This window comes from Fusarium falciforme, chromosome 7 (genome assembly GCF_026873545.1).
Source record: "Fusarium falciforme chromosome 7, complete sequence".
Taxonomy (NCBI): domain Eukaryota; kingdom Fungi; phylum Ascomycota; class Sordariomycetes; order Hypocreales; family Nectriaceae; genus Fusarium; species Fusarium falciforme.
The window spans coordinates 2860464-2878917 of NC_070550.1; the positions used below are offsets into that span (position 1 = coordinate 2860464).

General features: G+C 50.2%; 5 protein-coding genes and 2 pseudogenes across 7 annotated transcripts, besides 2 other annotated features; 5 read left to right on the forward strand and 2 right to left on the reverse strand.

Moving 5' to 3' along the window:
- Positions 1–308: 308 nt before the first annotated feature.
- NCS54_00953000 (Hypothetical protein) lies at positions 309–1971 on the forward strand (the record flags this gene model as incomplete). Its single annotated transcript, XM_053154875.1, has 9 exons — positions 309–521; positions 583–743; positions 805–866; positions 925–960; positions 1011–1117; positions 1179–1542; positions 1595–1800; positions 1863–1899; positions 1952–1971. 9 exons carry the CDS (start codon positions 309–311, stop codon positions 1969–1971), a joined length of 1206 nt encoding a protein of 401 aa, XP_053010850.1.
- Positions 1972–2937: 966 nt separating this feature from the next.
- Positions 2938–4910, forward strand: NCS54_00953100 (annotated as a pseudogene). The gene is made up of 4 exons: positions 2938–2949; positions 3007–3491; positions 3538–4420; positions 4476–4910.
- Positions 2938–4910: a sequence feature.
- Positions 4911–5788: 878 nt separating this feature from the next.
- On the forward strand, positions 5789–6616 carry NCS54_00953200 (Apple domain-containing protein; the record flags this gene model as incomplete). The annotated part of the gene is made up of 2 exons (XM_053154876.1): positions 5789–6051; positions 6112–6616. 2 exons carry the CDS (start codon positions 5789–5791, stop codon positions 6614–6616), a joined length of 768 nt encoding a protein of 255 aa, XP_053010851.1.
- Positions 6617–7867: 1251 nt separating this feature from the next.
- NCS54_00953300 (Hypothetical protein) lies at positions 7868–9451 on the forward strand (the record flags this gene model as incomplete). The annotated part of the gene is made up of 1 exon (XM_053154877.1): positions 7868–9451. The coding sequence occupies one exon, from the start codon at positions 7868–7870 to the stop codon at positions 9449–9451; it is 1584 nt and encodes a 527-aa protein (XP_053010852.1).
- A 319-nt stretch (positions 9452–9770) lies between these two features.
- Positions 9771–11835, forward strand: NCS54_00953400 (annotated as a pseudogene). Its single transcript has 5 exons — positions 9771–9805; positions 10246–10329; positions 10378–10569; positions 10624–10762; positions 10810–11835.
- Positions 9771–11835: a sequence feature.
- Positions 11836–12437: 602 nt separating this feature from the next.
- NCS54_00953500 (TauD domain-containing protein) lies at positions 12438–13707 on the reverse strand (the record flags this gene model as incomplete). The annotated part of the gene is made up of 2 exons (XM_053154878.1): positions 12438–13364; positions 13411–13707. The coding sequence occupies 2 exons, from the start codon at positions 13705–13707 to the stop codon at positions 12438–12440; spliced, it is 1224 nt and encodes a 407-aa protein (XP_053010853.1).
- Positions 13708–16949: 3242 nt separating this feature from the next.
- On the reverse strand, positions 16950–18254 carry NCS54_00953600 (PKS-ER domain-containing protein; the record flags this gene model as incomplete). Its single annotated transcript, XM_053154879.1, has 4 exons — positions 16950–16979; positions 17036–17152; positions 17206–18057; positions 18111–18254. The coding sequence occupies 4 exons, from the start codon at positions 18252–18254 to the stop codon at positions 16950–16952; spliced, it is 1143 nt and encodes a 380-aa protein (XP_053010854.1).
- Positions 18255–18454: the final 200 nt, after the last annotated feature.

Consider the following 18454-nt stretch of genomic DNA (forward strand, 5'->3'; position numbering starts at 1 on the left):
CAATTGAAATGGATGACTTTATTTTTTTGGCCGACTTGGTCGCGAACCACTGAGACTGAAGGGCCCGGTGTGCCCGAGGGGATACACGTGACCTTCTAGTCACGTGGCACCCCCAGAGCGCTTCCTCACACAATACTCACTAGTCCCTGGCCTGGAACACCCCATACCCATGTTCGTAAGTGGGCCTAAAAGTGAAAGTCAGGCCATTTTTTGAAAAGTTTGCCAGAGGATTCTTTCTTCTTTCAACCCTCCAGGATCAAATCAAGTTTCCGGTAAACCTCGATTTATACCTAGCCAATTCAGTCGCCATGCCCCCCAAGAAGGTTGAACCTGTCAAGGACAATGTCGTCGCTTTCGGCAGGGTTCGCAAGAACCTAAAGATGGGATGCGTTGGCCTTCCCAATGTGGGAAAGTCGAGTCTGTTCAACCTCTTGACCGAGCAGAGCGCCGCTGCTGAGAACTACCCCTTTTGTACGATTGAGCCCAATGAGGCGAGATGTGCTGTTCCCGACGCTCGATATGTAAGTCGAGTCATTCTACAGATAAATATTCGATGGATAACTAAAGGAGGGAATACATTAGGACTTTCTCTGTGACCTTTGGAAGCCCCCATCCATGTACCCCGCGTTTCTGCAGGTCACCGACATTGCTGGTCTGATCAAGGGCGCTTCCCAAGGAGAGGGACTTGGAAATGCCTTCTTGTCTCATATCCAGGCTGTTGACGGCATGTTCCACATTGTCAGGTACAGCATTCATCGGTAGCTAAATTGCCGCACTTTCACGCTAACTCAGACTTTATAACAGAGCATTCGATAACGATCAAGTTTTACACGTCGATGACTCGATCGATCCCGTCCGTGACTTGAGTTAGTTCAGTTCGGCCAAGTTTCTCACCCCAACGACACTAATCAGTGCATTTTCTAGATACCATCCAAAGCGAGCTTTGCAAGAAGGATCTCGGTTTGTGTTGCCCTCTGAATCAGCTTAACTTCAGCTAACCTCCTTTTTAGACATTCTGGACAAGCAAATCGTCGCTGAGGAACTGATTGTTAAAAAGGCCGGCGGCAAATACAAGATGCTGCCTCTCTTCACAGAGACAACAACCAAGATCCGAGCAGTGAGTCCATACATTCCAGTCTCCTAAATCTGACCAGTTCGTGCTCACAATCGTGATATAGATGCTGGAGAAGGATCAGCCAGTCAGAGACGGAACCTGGACACCGGCCGAGATTGCCCTCATTAACGAGAAGATCCAGCTAATCACCACCAAGCCCGTTATCTACCTCGTCAACTTGACCATGAAGGACTACCTTAGACAGAAGTGCAAGTACCTGCCGGCCATTGCCAAGTGGGTCACCGAGCACGGAGGTGTTCCCCGAGACATCATCCCCTTCTCTATCGAGTTTGAAGAGAAGCTCTACAGCATGAAGGATGACCCAGATGCGCAGGCCAAGTTCCTGGAGGAGAGCAAGGTCAAGTCGAAGTTGGACAAGATCATCACCGAAGGCTTCACAAAGCTTGGTCTGCAATACTACTTCACCGGTTCGTTCACGCTTCGCCACCCTAGTTGAAGTCCGCGCTGACTTGTACATAGCTGGTGAGAAGGAGATCAGATGCTGGACTATCCCAAGAGGGTGTCTGGCACCTCAAGCTGCTGGAGCTATCCACAGCGACTTCGAGAGGGGTTTCATCAAGGCTGAGGTGGTCGCCTACCAAGACTTCTATGATCTCTGTGAAGGCGGCAAGTCCATGGGCCCAATCAAGGCCGCCGGAAAATACCGACAAGAAGGAAAGTCTTATGTATGTACTCGTGGATTCAGACTCCTTCCGTTGCTGCATCAGCTGACTTTATTCTCCCCCAGGTTGTCCAAGACGGAGACATCATCCACTTTCAATTCAGTAAGTTAAAAATTGTCGGCGATTTGCGGGAGAATGCTGACCGTCGTTTCAGATGTTTCAAACAAGAAATAGGTGTCTCGTGGTTATTGAAATACAGAAGACTGAAGATAGAACCTGATTAGAAGCCTGATAAGGAAATGCGAATAGAAACCACATGCCCACAATTGCAAAGGGCCCATCAATCTTGCTACATCAACACGCTGTGACGCGAGTTATCGTAAGGGGAATATCGCAAACCACGTCCATCCTGTATTGTAACAACAGAGAACCTATGCAAACGCCCATCATGTGGCTCAGGCATGGAAATTTATATACATATCTCGGATTGTCGCTGGCACCCTAGGCCCGGACGGAACGACGCGGCACCAGATACGGCCCGAGTTAATTGTGGGCCGTGACCAGTACCTCGCCCCGTTCTCAGGGTCTAAGGACTATAGAGGTGATGCAGACTGTTGAGAACTGCCTTGGCGAGAACGCAGTTAACAGATTTATTCTAAAGAGCGAACTACCACTAAGTTGTGAGAATGGAAGTTGATTAGAATTGCGATCGAATTGAATTATGTAGGTGTTAACTAGCCATTCACTCCAGGGGCAATGGGTTCAGTCGATCGCGTCATTCCGTGCCTCCGTTGCGCTATTCCGTGTTTTCTTCTTGAATCCGCGCTCAGTAGGGTGTTTAATGCCATAGCATGAATTCTTTTCTCAGCTCATAGTATTCAATTGCCACATTGCAACGCCGTATCTACTCTTTAATGGAAGAATTACTCAGGCCCGCCAAGCGTGCCAGGCAAGCTTGTGCCCCGTGCCGGTACGCCAAACAACCCACTCATGCCTTGGTTTGACCCTGAGAGATATAGTCGGAAGAAGTCGAGATGTTCTGGAGAGCGGCCCGTCTGCTCCTCCTGTGTCCGCCTCAGACAACCGTGTGCATATGGTGCCGAGCCGGCTCAGCTCACTCACCGTCATGATCCGGCAACGACCCCGTTGCCGTCCGCAGGGCCGGAGCGGAGGCGGGAGCGCGAACTGACACCTGCAGAGGATCAATCCATGGTTAGTGTTGTATCTTACGGGGACTCGCGGAGCCGTGAGTAAACTAACCCTTTGAAGCGAGCACGAATGGAATGCTTGGAGAGTACTTTGTCTCAAGTGGTCCAGCGCCTGAGAAGCCACGAGCTGGCTCAAGGGTCACCCGGACGACCCATGCAAGCAGACTTGACAAATGACAACGAGCCACTCTTTGAGGTAGAGAGAACAACTTCTCGGGGCTTAATTCAGCCTCTCACGAGAGAGGTATTGACTGTGGTTGCTCGAGCTTACCTGAAGTACTGCGAATGTCAGCCCATCCCATTGTTCGATGAGACCACATTCGTGCAGTCACTTCCTAGCCAGGAACCTGAACTGATATACAGCGTGTTTGCAATAGCGACACGCTTTTGCGACAATACCCAGGTACCTCGCCCTAGTCTTGACCAAATCTCACATTACTGTGAGGCAGCTTACCGGTTGGTGATGACCCGTCTCATCGATGGTAATGTTGAGCTTTCGACTTTGCAGACACTCTGTCTACTTTCATTGCTCTATCTAGACCGCAAGTATTTCTGGCTCCATTCTGTCATTGTTATATGCTAACCTGTTAAGTACAGTCGGCCGCTACGAAAAGAGTCACCTGCTGTGCTCCCAGGCTACGTCACTAGCAAAGTCTGCACGACTTTACAGTCACGCCGGCATCAAAAATCAAAAGAAAGAAACAAGCCGGTGTTTTTGGGGAGTGGTACTGCTTTGCAGGTTACTTGGCCAACCTGAGCAGCTTACTTCACACCTCCAGGCCTCCACCCTTCCGTTTCCAAGTAGTCCTTCAACGCTTGGACATGTCCTGCGCACACCTGTCTCGACCCAGGATGGCTCCCCCTATCCATTTGGAATCCTGCAAGTTGTTTGCCAACTCAGCAGCGTCTGGTCTATGGCGCTGAACTACATCCAATCCTCCAGTGTATCTCCCGATAAGGATGGCTTTCCGTGGAACCCTGAATCCCTGTACGCCAGGACCACGGCCGCTTTGATGAACCTTGGTCTCAAGCTTCCCTTAGCACATAGGTATCGAAGCATCAAGATATCAAGCATCACTGGTCAGATGTTGGAAGAAGACCGGCAATACTGGGGCCCATGGTTCCTCAGCCGCATGATGTACCACACGATCCTCTGCATTTTAAACCACCCTCTCCTCCTCACACTCCAGATTCGGGTCGTCCACAACGCATCAGAAGCCTTTCTGCAACAGACCTTCTTCTCGATATCAAATCATGTCACATGGGCCATGCACTTCATTCAGTTGATGAAATCCAAGCAGTTTTCGTCAATCGACTCTATCACCATCTATTGCGTTGCTGTCGTTGCCACTGTCGAGCTCCAGCGCAGCTTTCCCCAGACCAGCGAAACACGCAACAAAAGCAAACGAAATTTTGAAGAGTGCGTAGAGTTCATCGAGACTCTGGGCAACAAGTGGGCGTGTTCCAAAACAATGGTAGGTATTTTAATGGTGGTGTATCTTGGTCCAATGCTTAGGCTTCTCCATCTAGATCAGGAAACTCCGACGACTAGAAGCAGACATGTCTTCCTGGTCACGTTTTAATCTGCAGAATGAAGACGATGACATTCCGGTAGATGTCTCTGGGGTCTTCGGCATCCTGGACTTTGCCACTTCATTCTCCGATTTGTCTTCCTCTGAGACCATGAAAGACTCTATCTTTGGGCCCGTCCTTGGCCAAGACATCCTGAAGGCTGGACTAGAGTGCCCGGGTTATGCTCATTTACCAGGACTAGAACCTGTCCATCCGGATGTGATTTCCTGCCAGCCGCCAACACCAGCCGACGGCCAAGATACTCTTAGAAATGAAGTTGGAGAAGAAACTGCCTTTGTTGGCGACTTTACTCTGCCGGCGAGCGAGTTCTTTGGCGGCCCCTTCCATGAGCTGGGCTTACCGGCAGACGATTCGGGATTACAGTGGTTTTAATGTGAGAGTTTTCATTAACACCTGTAATAATTCAAGACTAGTCTCACGAGATATAATCGCGCCATAGGTAAATTCAAGGGCAGATACTCTCTTCAGCCCTACAGGGACAAGCTCCATGGCTAAGACGACACAGACCAGTTTGAGAAGCGATCTTAACTGATCCTTGAAAACCATCAGCTGGGCTAACATCGCCGGGCATGGCCTGGGCTCGCCAAGCAACCACATTATTCTGATTTTAGTGTCCATTAAGGTTCGTCAATCTCCGTCGATGGTCAAGTAACAGGCACGTTCAGCTCGTTCAGGGTTCGCACTACAAATACCCTCAGGTCGTTTCTTGTCTACCAACTGGCTCCTTTCAAGCTTTTTTCGATGGCTTCATGAAGTACTACATCTCTAATCGTATTTTCTAAGCGAGGAGTCAATTGTCTCATGCACGCTGGTATCGTCAGATCTGATTCAACAAGGCCCACCAAGACCACAGTCCAGACCATAATGCTCTTGACAACCATGGCACAGCCTTGACATCTGAGTCCAGCTAACATCAAAATTCCACAAAACTCCTGTTCAGCTCATGTACAAACAGGGCCCTAGTCTACTTGAGGCTATTGATTAGTTCCACACCGCGCTCCGTCCTCATTTCCAAGCGCAGTATGCTTCCTAAAAGGGTAAATTCTTTAAGCATCTGAACTGGCGTGCATGCTCATGCCACTCGCAAGCAACGGTCATTTTCTGTTTCTTTCTCACAGACACTCTTTCCTTCCTTCATCCCTCTTTCACATCTCGTCAAGCCATCCGTTGATCGTTGTGGCCAGCAATGGCCTAGAGAGGGCCCTCATCATCATCCTCTTCCCGCGCCCCATCATCCATATCCATACAAGATGCAAGACAGCGAAGGCCTTCAGGTTGACCACGATGCTGGAGGTGGTACAAAGGCACCAGAGGTGATCGCCGCGTACAATCAGTCGTCGCCAGCACCTTACTACGTGCCGATCGACCAACAGCATCAACATCAACAAAAGTCAAGTGGACCCTTCGGCCTCAGCCTCTGGCTTTTTACCATTATTGTCGTTGCTATCACTGCTGCCATTGTTGGAGGAGGTGTAGGAGGAGGCTTGGGGGCCGCCTTGTCAAATTGTCAAAAGTGAGTACAATTGCTATTGCATCAAATACATGCATGACGCTGACACTAGTCATCTCGTAGCTCGGACTCAAAATGCCCAGCAGAGGCTGTTGATAGCGACGGAAGCTCAACAACCACCAACCCAACCCCCTCAGCCACTACCAGCGCCGCCTTCTTCACACCGACCCAAGCCTCCCAGATTAGAAACCTCACCTGGTTCTGCGAGGATGCAGAGCAGACTGAGACAATCCAACTTACGAGCGGATTCGAATTCAAAGTATACTGTGGCACCGACGGTGGAGGCGCAAACAGTGCAGAGGGCGGCGGAGCGCTCAAGGACTTGGTGGGAATCATCGCCTACTCGCTAGAGGATTGCTTGCAGGCCTGCACACAGATGAACGCCATGAACGATAACCAAGACACGGGTGTGACATGCAAGAGCGTGTCGTTCCGTGCCAATATCGCACAGTCGTATAAGCAATATGGGGGCAACTGCTGGCTGAAGGATGCAAAGAAGAGGCGGCCGTTTAGCTACAACGCCGTTTGGAATGAGTTACCTTCTGTGGCATATGGAGAGTTACTTTAATACGGGAGGTTCGATTAGACTCTTATAGAATGGTTGTGTTTCTTTGCTTGGTGTTCATGGAGAGCTTGGTCGGGTTGAATTGTAGTTGTTGCGAGTCTCGGACGTCCAGCTGGTATACTCTCTAGCCTCAATCGTAATATTTCTAACTCCACCAAGAGAAAATATCGCCCATCGCACTTCTAAGTCGTCATAATAATCAGGAGCCAAACGTAGCATTGTGATCCTAAGATACCTAATTTTTAACTTTCGCCATGCGAGTTGGAACGGGCTCCCTCAGGCACCGATATGTTCACCTCTGTGTTAAAAAAATGAGAAGAAGTCCGGGAGAGGACAGTTGCGACACGTAAATGGACAAATTGAAGGCTTGATTGATAAGATGGTGCAAGAGCTCATCTGATAGGAGGTGGAGTCTTCATGCTCAATTGGAGGCGCAATAAGATGTTAACGCGCTCACACAAGCTTCTCCACCACGTCTGTTAGTGCTCTAGCAGTCGAGCAAACTGCCCCGCTGACATCTTTACTTCTACCTGCTTACCCTATAGCACCACACTTGTCGTTTAATTAATAGCTATGACTTGCCTGGCAACACGTGTTTAAAAGTATCACTTGCATCCTGCAGAAGATTGCACGGCAACAAAAAGAAACCCCTTTTATAAAACTTGTTTTGAAGCGAGGAATGTCCCGTACCTCGCGGAGACTTTTTCAACAGAATCGCTCGAGGCAAAAACATGCAATACTAAACCAACATCCGCCTTAAATTTGACGGATTACATTCGGCCAATCATATTAGGACTTGTATGTACTCGACGAATCACTGCAAGTGATTAAGATCCACCTACAAGTCTCAATACGGAATACGAAGCGGAATACCGTCCTCGCCCCGATAAATGCATGGTTTCATCAAAGGACGCGCTTCAAGCGCCTAACGCGATGAACGCGTCGTTGTTTCACGCGCACAGCCACATCCCTCGAATGATGAGGATCTGAAACTTTTGTTTTTATTGGCCGTGATTCGAGGATGACGGGGTTGGTCAGGCTGCAATAAGCACTAACAAGTGTGTGCCCTGCTCTCAGATCAAAGTATCCGTCGGTGAGATTAGGCAAACATCCACAACTTCGTCATGAACTATCTTTGGATCCATTGATCGCTCTGCTCTTGTTGACAATAAAGCCATTCACGCTCCTGGCGTGCTTCTGAATGATCATCAAAAGTCCAAACCTCAACATCATCTCACCAAACACTCTCTCATCATGACTGGCTCTCTGGATAGCCTGCCACCCGAGCTTCTCTCCATCATCACCGGACATCTCGGTCACGATGACAGGAAGAATCTTAGCCTGGCCAGCTCGACTACCCGCACCATAATAGCGCCGTTTCTGTTCAGGGGACTCAAAGTCAAGTGTCCGTTGCCGGAAGATCATATACTGCAGGACGTTGTCCAAAAGTTTGGCCCTCATGTTCTGAACTTGCACCTCCACGTCACGTTTTTCCCGGGTCAACCGGACCCAAACAAGGAGGAGGACGTGGACATGGAGGACAACGAAGAGATGGAGGAAAACGCAGAGGACGCTGTGGACGAGGACGAAAATGAAGAAAGTCAAGAGAACAAAAATGCTGATGAGGATTCTGACAACGAGGAGCCTAAAGATGACAATCCTGAGCAAGACGATGCCGAGGAGGACGAAAACGGGTCGGACGAAGAAGAACAAGAGGAGGAGGAGGTTGACGATAATGAGGAGGAAGAGGATCGTTGGTACTGGGAAACCCCGCCTGAGTCGGTCTGGGCAAGAAAGTCGGCCCATGTTCCAGTCGTGAAAGACCTCATTCAGTTCAAAGGCCTACCACGCTGTTCCATCCTCAGCATTCATACCATGGGAGTCGAGAACTTTGAGATCGAAGCTGATTGGGATGACAATGATCTCTGCGACTCTGGCATGTACTTTTGCAGCTATGACGAAGACTGGGATATGGTCAAGGAGAAGGAAGAAAAGTACGCCTGGCGAGCAGCCTTGAGAGACATGTGGCACGACGTTGCAAACCTCTCCAAGACCCAGCACCTGGAAATCATTCACTTTTTGCCGAGAAAGAGCTCAAGCTGGAAGACGCCCGAGTGGTCCAAGTTTTTGGGCTGCCTGAAAGAACTGGCTCTTTACCCTTATGGAGCCGACAATGGAGCTGGATGGCACGTCAACACCTTGCCCGGTTTCAACGACTTTTTCAAGGAACTATCTTCAGTCATGCTCCGCCATGCAAAGCATGTTGAACGACTAAAGATTGTCGCCCACGATGACGGTTTTCTGAATTACGACTCTTTGAAGCTGTCCCCTGGGATATTGCCGCAACTGCAGGTGCTTCATCTGGAACACATGGCTGCACCGGCAATCCTGCTGCCTTTTCTCGAGGGAAAGCCTCGCAACTTGAGAGAAATCCATCTCAGTAAATGCGTAGCCGTGGAGACTAACGAATACGACTTCGAGCTGAAGACCTGGGCATCACTCTGGAAGGCCATCAGAGGGACGGGAGAAAATCCCATCCGTGTAACCTATCAGTATCACAAATCTCCTCCATTGACCGAGGAAGAGAACTATGCTGATGAGGATGAAGATTGGAAGCCTCCAGAGGATGAAGAGGAGGGCATTGTTCGGCTGCGGAGGATGGTGGTAGAGGATAAAGAGATTATCTGGCCCTACGTTGAGATTGATGAGAAATATGGAATGGTTATGGACAATGATGTTTTGAACGCTGAGCATTTAGGAATGGGAGATGATAACAAGGAGTACAGGGCGTTGATGGATGAGATGAAACGTAGGAGCAAGGGGATTTCGGCTGGGTGATGGTCATTCTCCAGGTTGTCCAAGTAAGTCTCACAGAATTAGTCTTATATCTTGAGTGTATTTGATCCATAATACGTTCAAGTGAGGGGATGGCATGATGAGCCTTTGAGCTTCTCACAGCGTGCCTCCCAACATGAATCATCTCTGCCCACAACAATGACGTCATATTCCACTCGATGAGCGTCATCGTAAATCCCGCATCATTTCGTGAGTCTTTGAAGAGCCCAACCACGGCAGACAGACACCGCGATGGTCAGCTGATAGGGGAGAGAAACAAAGGAAAGATGCCCCTTCAGCGACAAAGAGCTAATGCGTCCAGCGAGACGCGACGATTGAAGAAGCGTTCCAGGTTTGGTGAGTGAAATTGCATGAGGGGAGTTCAGAAAAGCACACCAAACGAGTGGCTTGTCAAGAATACTCACTTATACTCATTAGGTTGTAATACGTGCAAGGCGCGCAAGGTAAGACACCATTTAAATCTCATCGATCATCTCCACTGAAGAAAAACAGGTCAAATGCGATGAGCGTCAAGACACATGTGCCAACTGTGAAAGCCTACACCTGGAGTGTACTTATTCTCAGGCACAGCCAACACCTAGAAGAGCAGCTACGAAAAGAAATCGGAGATCTTGCAATGGATGTCGAGTCGCCAGATGCAGATGCTCGGGGAGTTCTACAGATCACCCCTCATGTCAGAGGTGTCGCGAGAACAAGATCCGATGCTCGTATCAAGACAGCACAAATCAGCATGGGCAACTAGAGTCAGGCCAGCAAGGTAGCTTACCGGCCCCTAGCAGCATAGGCAACATCATCGGCTCCATCCATAGGGGCCCTATCCCGTCTCCTGCGGCCAACGAGACAAATGCACAACTGGACTGGTACTCTCCCAATCCATTTACGAGTAACATCATACTGACGGTTCTAAGGCTAAGTTCTTCAGACCTACCAGATGGGAAGCATATCAAAGTTCTAGTCGAGCACTACTTTCAAAATTTTCATCCGCTTCGATGTTACGCCTTCATTCACAAGCCATCCTTTATGCAAAAGCTAAATGACAGGTTGGACTCTGATCTGCGAGATGATGCGCTGTTACACATCATGTGCACTATAGGAGCACTGTAAGTGTTCAATCATTCTCTTTTTATCCACCTATTTGCTCATACGAGCCTTAGATTCTTTGCGCTGGAGTATAGTGATACAGTTCAAGAACTACCAACATCAGTTGTCCTGAAAGCTGGCTCGCAATGGGCTGCCACAGCTGAGCGTCTCCTCCTTGGGAATACGCATCACATTTCAGTTGATGGATTGATGGTATGAGATCACGCTGCTACTACAAAGCTTCTCACTCACGCTACTAGACTGCTCAACTTCTTTATGACTACGCTCTTCGCATGGCCAACTTTACGCAAGCCTTTGTCTTGAGCGCCTTAATGGCGAGGATGACTCAAGCTCTGCAACTGAATCTGGAGTACTCCTCGGACCTTTTCAACCAGTCACCCAACAACACTCTATCGATAACAGCCCGAGAGTGTCGAAGACGCCTAATGTGGAGTTGCTATGTCACAGACGTTCTCTGTAGCAATGGCGTTGAACAACTGACCTTGGTATTCGAGAAACACATCAGGATCCAGCTGCCATGCCATGAACGGAACTTTCTTCATGAACGGCCATGTATCACAAGAACATTAACTGGCTCGCCTCTCGACTTTATCCCTCCTGATGAGATACCAGTTGACATAGACAGCAATATGGGCATGCTGGGCTACCTCATCCAACACCTTGAGATACGACGGCGAGTTCTATGGTACATCAAGCACCTGGATCAAGCCAAACCTCCATGGCTTCCCGACTCGGAGTTTGCACAGTTAGATCGAGAATTGCAGGCTTGGTACATGTCACTCCCACCAAGCCTTCAGTTCACGACTTCGACTATCTACCTACGCAAGGAGTCATCGCAACTTGGGGCTCTATGTTTCTTTCACTGCACATACCATCAAACAATGCTGGACTTCTACCGTATAGGAACACCCGAGCTCTTCAAGCTCCGATCGGCATTCCATTTCCCACCCGAACAACATGACTTTCAGCGACATTTGCAATACGCGTTGTTCAAGGTGGCCCGTACGTTGGCCGCGATTGTCGCGGAAGCAGAGCAGCATGGGCCTCGAATAACCGGCGACACGTGGTTCCCTACGATCGCTTACGAGAGTAACAGAGTCATGCTCTACTACCTGACCCAGGTCACGGATCCTATGGCTCTCGATAAACGAGAACTAGTGTTGAGCACTATTCCATACTTGCAGAGTAACCTCAAGGCTCTCAAGACAATGCGTGCCACCAATGCCATGGCGGATAGCCTCGTGAGCGGTCAACCCCATGTCTGAGGCGTGTGCTAACCTCAACGTGATAGTCCCGCGGAGCCGAAAGCATGCTCCAGAAGTTGGGAGTTGACTCCAACAATATTCTTCCCCTACCAAGCGTCATCCTGGACGACCCATACTTGGCCTTCCCAAGCCGAGACACGCAGACCGGAGTGGATGCACCATCTCAGAGAGCAGCCGACTCCGATCTCCATCCACTTTCCATTTTCCGTATGGCGCGCAACGAGATCCCCGAGGGTCACGCTCCGGCAGTATCTGTGCGCAAGAGCCCAGTTCCAACCGAGGAGGTTCCACTGCAGCCTCCTCAACTGGATCAAGATCTTCATGGATTTGAGCAAAACTTGGATCTGTTCTTTGCGCCGGATTTAGCCCAGGACTGGCAACTTGCAGAGATGCTTCTCGATTCGGGGACGGTTGGTGATGGGCCAATATCATGGATTGGGATGTCGCAACCGGGCTTATAGAATAGAGATCACACGAGTTGCGATCTCATGAAGTGCTTCATATAGCATGGTAATTAAAACTATCAAACTCTTTGTAAATTCACAATTTTGCTCCAATGACTTGCTAGCACTCATTCCATCGCCATTCTGTCAGTCCCAAACCTACTCCGCATCGAGAGGGCACTTTGGAGGGTTGTCATTGACCTGAATTCCACCGCGCTTCTTCTCATGCATGTCGGGGAACGGCAGCTTCCATCCGCCCTCGTCCACGGGCACGGACAGCCACAGTCTCATGAGGTGTCTCTGAGGCCGCAGGTTTCCATTCTCGTCCTTCGCTCCCGGGGCATAGTCCTTGTACGCCGTGCGAGCATGGAACACATGCTGATTGCTGACGAACTGGATGTCACCGGGATCAAGGATCATGTGGAGTGCCTCTCGCTTGCATGTCTCCTCCAGCACCTTCATAGCGTGCAGCTGAGCCTCTGACAGAGGAGGAATCTGTGCGTCTGGGCCAGTGTTGAAACGCCACAGCGAAGTGACGTTGTTAGGGTCAAACTTGCCGTACACGCGTGGAGTTCCATCAGGGTCGTTTTCGAGGTAGAACACGGCAGTGCGCATCCAAGGCTTCTGGCCATCTGACACCTCACCCTTTCTGTCTGCGTACCAGATGGGCTCACAGAAGAGCTTGGCCACATCGGGATTCTCACGCTGCAGGCAGTTGAAGACTCGGTGCTGAGAGCAAATATCCGATTCGCCGCCCTCCATGGACTTTGCAATACACAGCAGCCCAACAATATCTCCCGAGTCGGTGTGGAAGAACTGTCTGGCGTTGGTCCGATAGATACGGACCTTGTCTGTGCGAGTGGGATCCTCACCAAGGTCTTTGACATGGCCGAGGACGTGCCCACGGCTGTTTTGACTGACGAAGTAGCCCAGATGAGTACCCAGGCCCATGTAGGCAGTAGCCGACTTCTGCAGGCCCCATTGCTGAACGGGCAGGTTCTTGAACAGCCAGAAACCCTCCCCATCAATCAGTCTCTTGCGAAGCTTTGCCATAAAGCCAGCCAGCTTCGGAAGTTTGAAGAGATCCTAGAGATGTCAGTACTAATCTTTTGGTATGTCTTGATTCACTCACCTTGGTGATGCCCGTCAGTGGCACACCAGATTGAATGAAGTCATCAGCTGCCCCTCCAATCTCGGCTACCTCTTCTTCCGTGAACGAGTGCGTCCACTTCTCGGGGTTCTCCCTGTAATCCTCTGCCTTCCAAGCCGTTGGGCCTGTGATTTCTTTGGGAAACTTGTCATAGGGCTGGATGCAGGAGTAGAGAGGCTCATGTTGACCCGAGGTCTTGAAGCCATCTGGGAAGATGTCCTTGTTGACCTTCACGGGTGCGACCCAAGAGGAAGTGTCGTCGACAAGTCCAGGAACCATGGTGATTGTTTTAGATGAAGACAGGATTGGGAGCAGACTCTGTAGTGTAGAATGGGAGGTCAAGTTATCAACTCGTCTGTTGAAGACATTATGAGGGCGGAAGCGGGGCCTATTTATCTTTCCAGGAAGTCTGATGATAGACCTGAAAAGTGTAAATCTCCGCTATTGCGTGATCCGAATGCATCCTTTGAATTCCGTATTGTTGTTGCTTCGTCTTGCCTTCGAGTGGTTGGAGTGGTGGTCGGGTGGATCGGCTGGAACACGCACTCTCGGCTGGATAGGCTGTGTTGCTGAGAGTGGAAGGTAGTCAGAGAGTAGAAACGGTCAAGTGTTAGGCTCAAAGGGCCAATACATTGTGATGCTGTAATTCAAATGGATTTAACTGGTTGAGGAAATGGTATTACTCAAACTGGCGCCTCTGCAACCGCAACAACAGTGAGGCCATCACCACCATCGGCTGGGTCGGTTGGATCGGCTGGAAGAACCTACCACACCGCGAATCCCGATTGGTATCCTGCAGTTGGACAAGCCGCGTATGACGGAGTATCATGAGCACGCAATCGCTACATAGCTCTGGAGTTTGATTACCATGCGTCTTTAGCCGGCCGATATTCCGGCGTCTGAAGTACAGAGCACTGAGGTGACTGTCTTCATGTGCCGAGCTCGATGCAGGCTGAACAGTAGTTTTATGATGGTGTGCGGGTAGATAAAGTGAAGTGCTCAAGCCAAGTCTAATGTCCTAAAAGGAGCATGCAATTATCGACGACCAGCAGCTATTGAGTCCTTGATGTTGTAAGTTTGGTCCTCCAGTTCTTCTTTGGAATCTGGGAGAACAGATTAGAGGCATCGGCTCTTTCTATGCAGGCGTCTCCTATAGTCGTTCCCGTCACGCCGCCAACAATGACAAACCCAACCTCATCTGTCACAAACGCCCCAACTGCTGCATGTCTCGCTCTCTCGGCGCAATCTGTAGCCACCTTGACCAGCCTTTTCCATACCACGCAGTGGCGGTGTAGCGTAGCCCAAGGCGATTGAGCGCCTGGAAAAGGACAGGAACTTCAGGACGGCATAAATATGGCAAGGTTGGTGTATCGTGCAAGAGTGTCGATATGTCTGTCTCTGGAATTTAAAACAAAGACACAGCCGTGTGGAATTGTGATTTATTCAGCGGGGACAGAAGGCAGAGACATATGCAAGGTAACAGATTTGAGAGTATTTATATGATCAATTGCATTCAATTTCACTTTTACCACTCGTTTAACCAGGTTTAAGGAGAGGTACTAACACATAGTAATAGTCGGGGGGATGACATTATCATACGACTCCACATCCGTGATCCAACTCTTCTCAGCCCAATAGTGCGTGACCAGAACGTCCAAGAACGATGCCAAGACCTGCGATCCCAAGAATGAGCCATCCGAACACAACGGAACAGTGTAGTCCATTGGATCTGTCTTCACTGGTGGGGTACTGGCGGGGGTGGCATACTTGATCTCATCATCCCTCGAAACGCCACAGCCCCTCATCAACTCCGTACAGTTGAGAACACCTTTGCTGCAGGTCACTTTGAGGTTGAGAAAGTCCCATCCTCCGGGGGCCTTGAACTCCTCAACACTTCTGTTGAATGCTCGGTCGAGGTCTTTGCATAGGTCGGGAGATATCAGCATTGATCAAACAAGACCGGCCACTTTCAGGAGCGATCTTGATGCCTTTTCAATCACCACCATGTCCCCGATCGTAAAGTGAGCGCGACCGTGTAGGCGAATATGTTGGAAGCTGTTGCAGAGTACCATGGTGTGGTGCAAGTACTCACGGTGTTCGCAGGTTTTTGGCCAATCTTCCAGCTTGAGCTTGGAGAATACGGCCTCCTCATTCTTTGAGTCTTTACAAACTCGGTAGACATGACGGTAGAGCTCAGCAACATCCTCGGCCGGCCACTTGGTTGGCGTGAAGGAGAAGCCAACAGGTTTGATAAACCCCACCGCTTGCTTCATCAGTTTCAAAAGGTCTTCGTCCATGAACAAGTCTCCGAGGCGGTACGGTGTTCTTGTGTGGTTGACGTCGTCGTAGTCAACATATGCCCGGCTATATTTTGCGCAGTCTCCAATGCTGAGGCCACGGCTGTTGGCCAGCTCGCCTTGAACGACGACGGAGAGGAGGCCCTCGCATGGCACAAAGACCTTCATCTTTCCCAGCCTTTTTTCGTGCATTCTGTGGAGCTTATCGGGCAGCACGTGGGACAGACCACGCCCAAGACTCGAATGCAGCTTGAGAAGGGCTTCGGCAAAGTCCTCATTATCCGCGATATCCACCGACTTGCAAAAGGTGGTTACTCAAGTGAAGCTCTCGATGAACTCACCTCGTTTGTGCGAGTCTACTCCGGGAGAATGGCGATCGTTCTCCCAAAGCCCTCAGAGCCAGTAGACGAGCTGTTGGCTGAGAGACATGAGCTTGGGACCATGTTTCCAGATCGCATCACCTTCCAAGACCTCTCACCCCAGGACTGCCTGAATCTGCTGGACGATGATATCTTCTTGGCGAGCAGACGAGATCCGGGCGGTAAGCACCACTGGAAGCTCACCGAAGGGATGGCCATGTCATGTATCAAGGTCCTGTTCCACGAGTTCCGCGACACTGGAGCTGCGGTGAGGAAGATTGTCTCTGGCGAAACCCAAGAAACTCCCGAGCCCCAATCGGGTGCCGACGTCACCCAACCGACACAAGCGATGATCGAGGCGACTTCGGAACCTAAGCGTATGGTGCAGGCGACCCATCAGGTTGAGAATGTGGCCAAGGCAGCGATATCAACTTCAGAGGCCTCAAAATTGACGGAGGAGCAGATCAAAAAACGAGATAGCAACCAAAAAGACGCTGAGAGAGAGAAGCAAGCCGTGCAGAAAGCTATTAAGTGGATGAGTAAGTGCGAGCAATGGTTCGACTGGGATAGGGTTGCTCGTGGCTATAGATGCCAGGGCGGCACTCACTTCGTGTCTGATGCCGAAGTTGCGGATGCTATGCGATGAAGACAGATTCGGAGTTATTGAATTTAAGCAATTAAGTTAGCATGCCAGGGAAGACCTCTAAGATGTGCTGCGCCGCCCAACGTGCGATAACGTGGTGAATAATGGATGTAGAACTGTTTGGCTGTGTCGTAGGACGACTTGGGAACTTGTGTCAAGACACTTGTTAAATCTATGTCTAATTTCTACTCATCGTTCGCCAATACTGCAAGGAACTTAATCTCAATCCCAGTGAATAATTGGTTTCACGACCTGTTCATGCCGAACATTAGTATCTATCAGATGATACAACGGATTTAGCAACTCACCTTCCCGCCACGCATATCGCCCAATGCCTTCTCAAAGTCCTTGACTGAGTAAACCGTACATAGCTTCTCGACTGGGAAATGGCCTTGTCGATGAAGCTCCATCAACTCGGGGATAAACTAAACACATGTTAGGGGTCGGCTAGCTTGACTGTAGTTTGTTATATCCTCACCTTTTGGGGATTTGAACCACCCTCAACAACACCAACATATCGCTTATTCTCAAGCAAAAACGTCTGGGGTTCGATTCTGACAACACTGTTTGGTGGCGGCACACCAACACTAGTCGCCGTACCTCCTGGTGCAAGACACCCGAATAGTGACTCGATAACGGGGATCAAGCCTGTGCAGTCAATAGCAAAGTCGGCCCCTCCATCTGTAATCTCCTTAATCTTGGCCTCAATGCCGCCCTCGCCACATGTCCTCGAGTTTACAACATGCGTAGCGCCAAACTCCTTGGCGTTGGCCAGCTTATCATCCACAACATCCACCGCCACAAGCTGCTTGACTTGAAGATATGCCGCGGCCATCAGCGCGGCGATACCCACGCTGCCCATGCCAAAGATGACCACCGTCTGAGTCTTATCCGGCTTGAGCGCGTTGAGCACCGTGCCAGCCCCTGTCTGAAAGCCGCAGCCCAGGGGGGCGTAGTATGGCAGCGACTCAGGGTATGGACACTTGACGACGCTTCTCTCGGCCACGACCGACACCCTCGCGAAGGAAGAGTGGCCAAAGAACTGGCTCCGCACAGATCGGCCGTCCTCAAGACGAGCGGGAGTCGAGCCGTCAGAGAGGCGGACAGAACCAACGTTCACGGGGGAGTGGATGTGGCAGAAGGATGGTTTGCCCGCCACGCACTTCTTGCACTTGCCACAGACGTTGAAGGAGAGGAGGACATGGTCGCCAACCTGGAGGGACTTGTCCTTGACGTCGCTGCCCAGAGCGCGGATAATACCTGCGCCTTCGTGGCCAAAGATGGCAGGGTATTCGACTCCAGGGATGAGGCCGTTCTGTAGAAGAACATCCTAGGAACAGTGAGTCGCCCGAGTTGATAGAACATCAGCATGGGATGGCATACTGTGTGGCAAATACCGGAATACTTCATCTCGACAAGCACTTCGTCTCCCCGGACCTCATCCAGAATGATGGGCCTCATCTCAAACTTGTCACCGGGTTTCTCAGTGACGAGCGCCTCTGTGGCGATATTGGTGGGTGAGGTCATGGTAGGAAATTGTGAAATAAGACCGAGAATATGGCACTGAAAAGAGACTTGGATGTGTACAAGGGCTTGGTTGAAGTGAAACCAAACGACAAGCTTGTAGATGGGCTTATATGTACATCCTGTTTATCGGCCCGCAACTAGAAGTCGCATGCCATCAGTCACGCTATCTGATCCAAAACCGACTGACATGCTCGGTATCG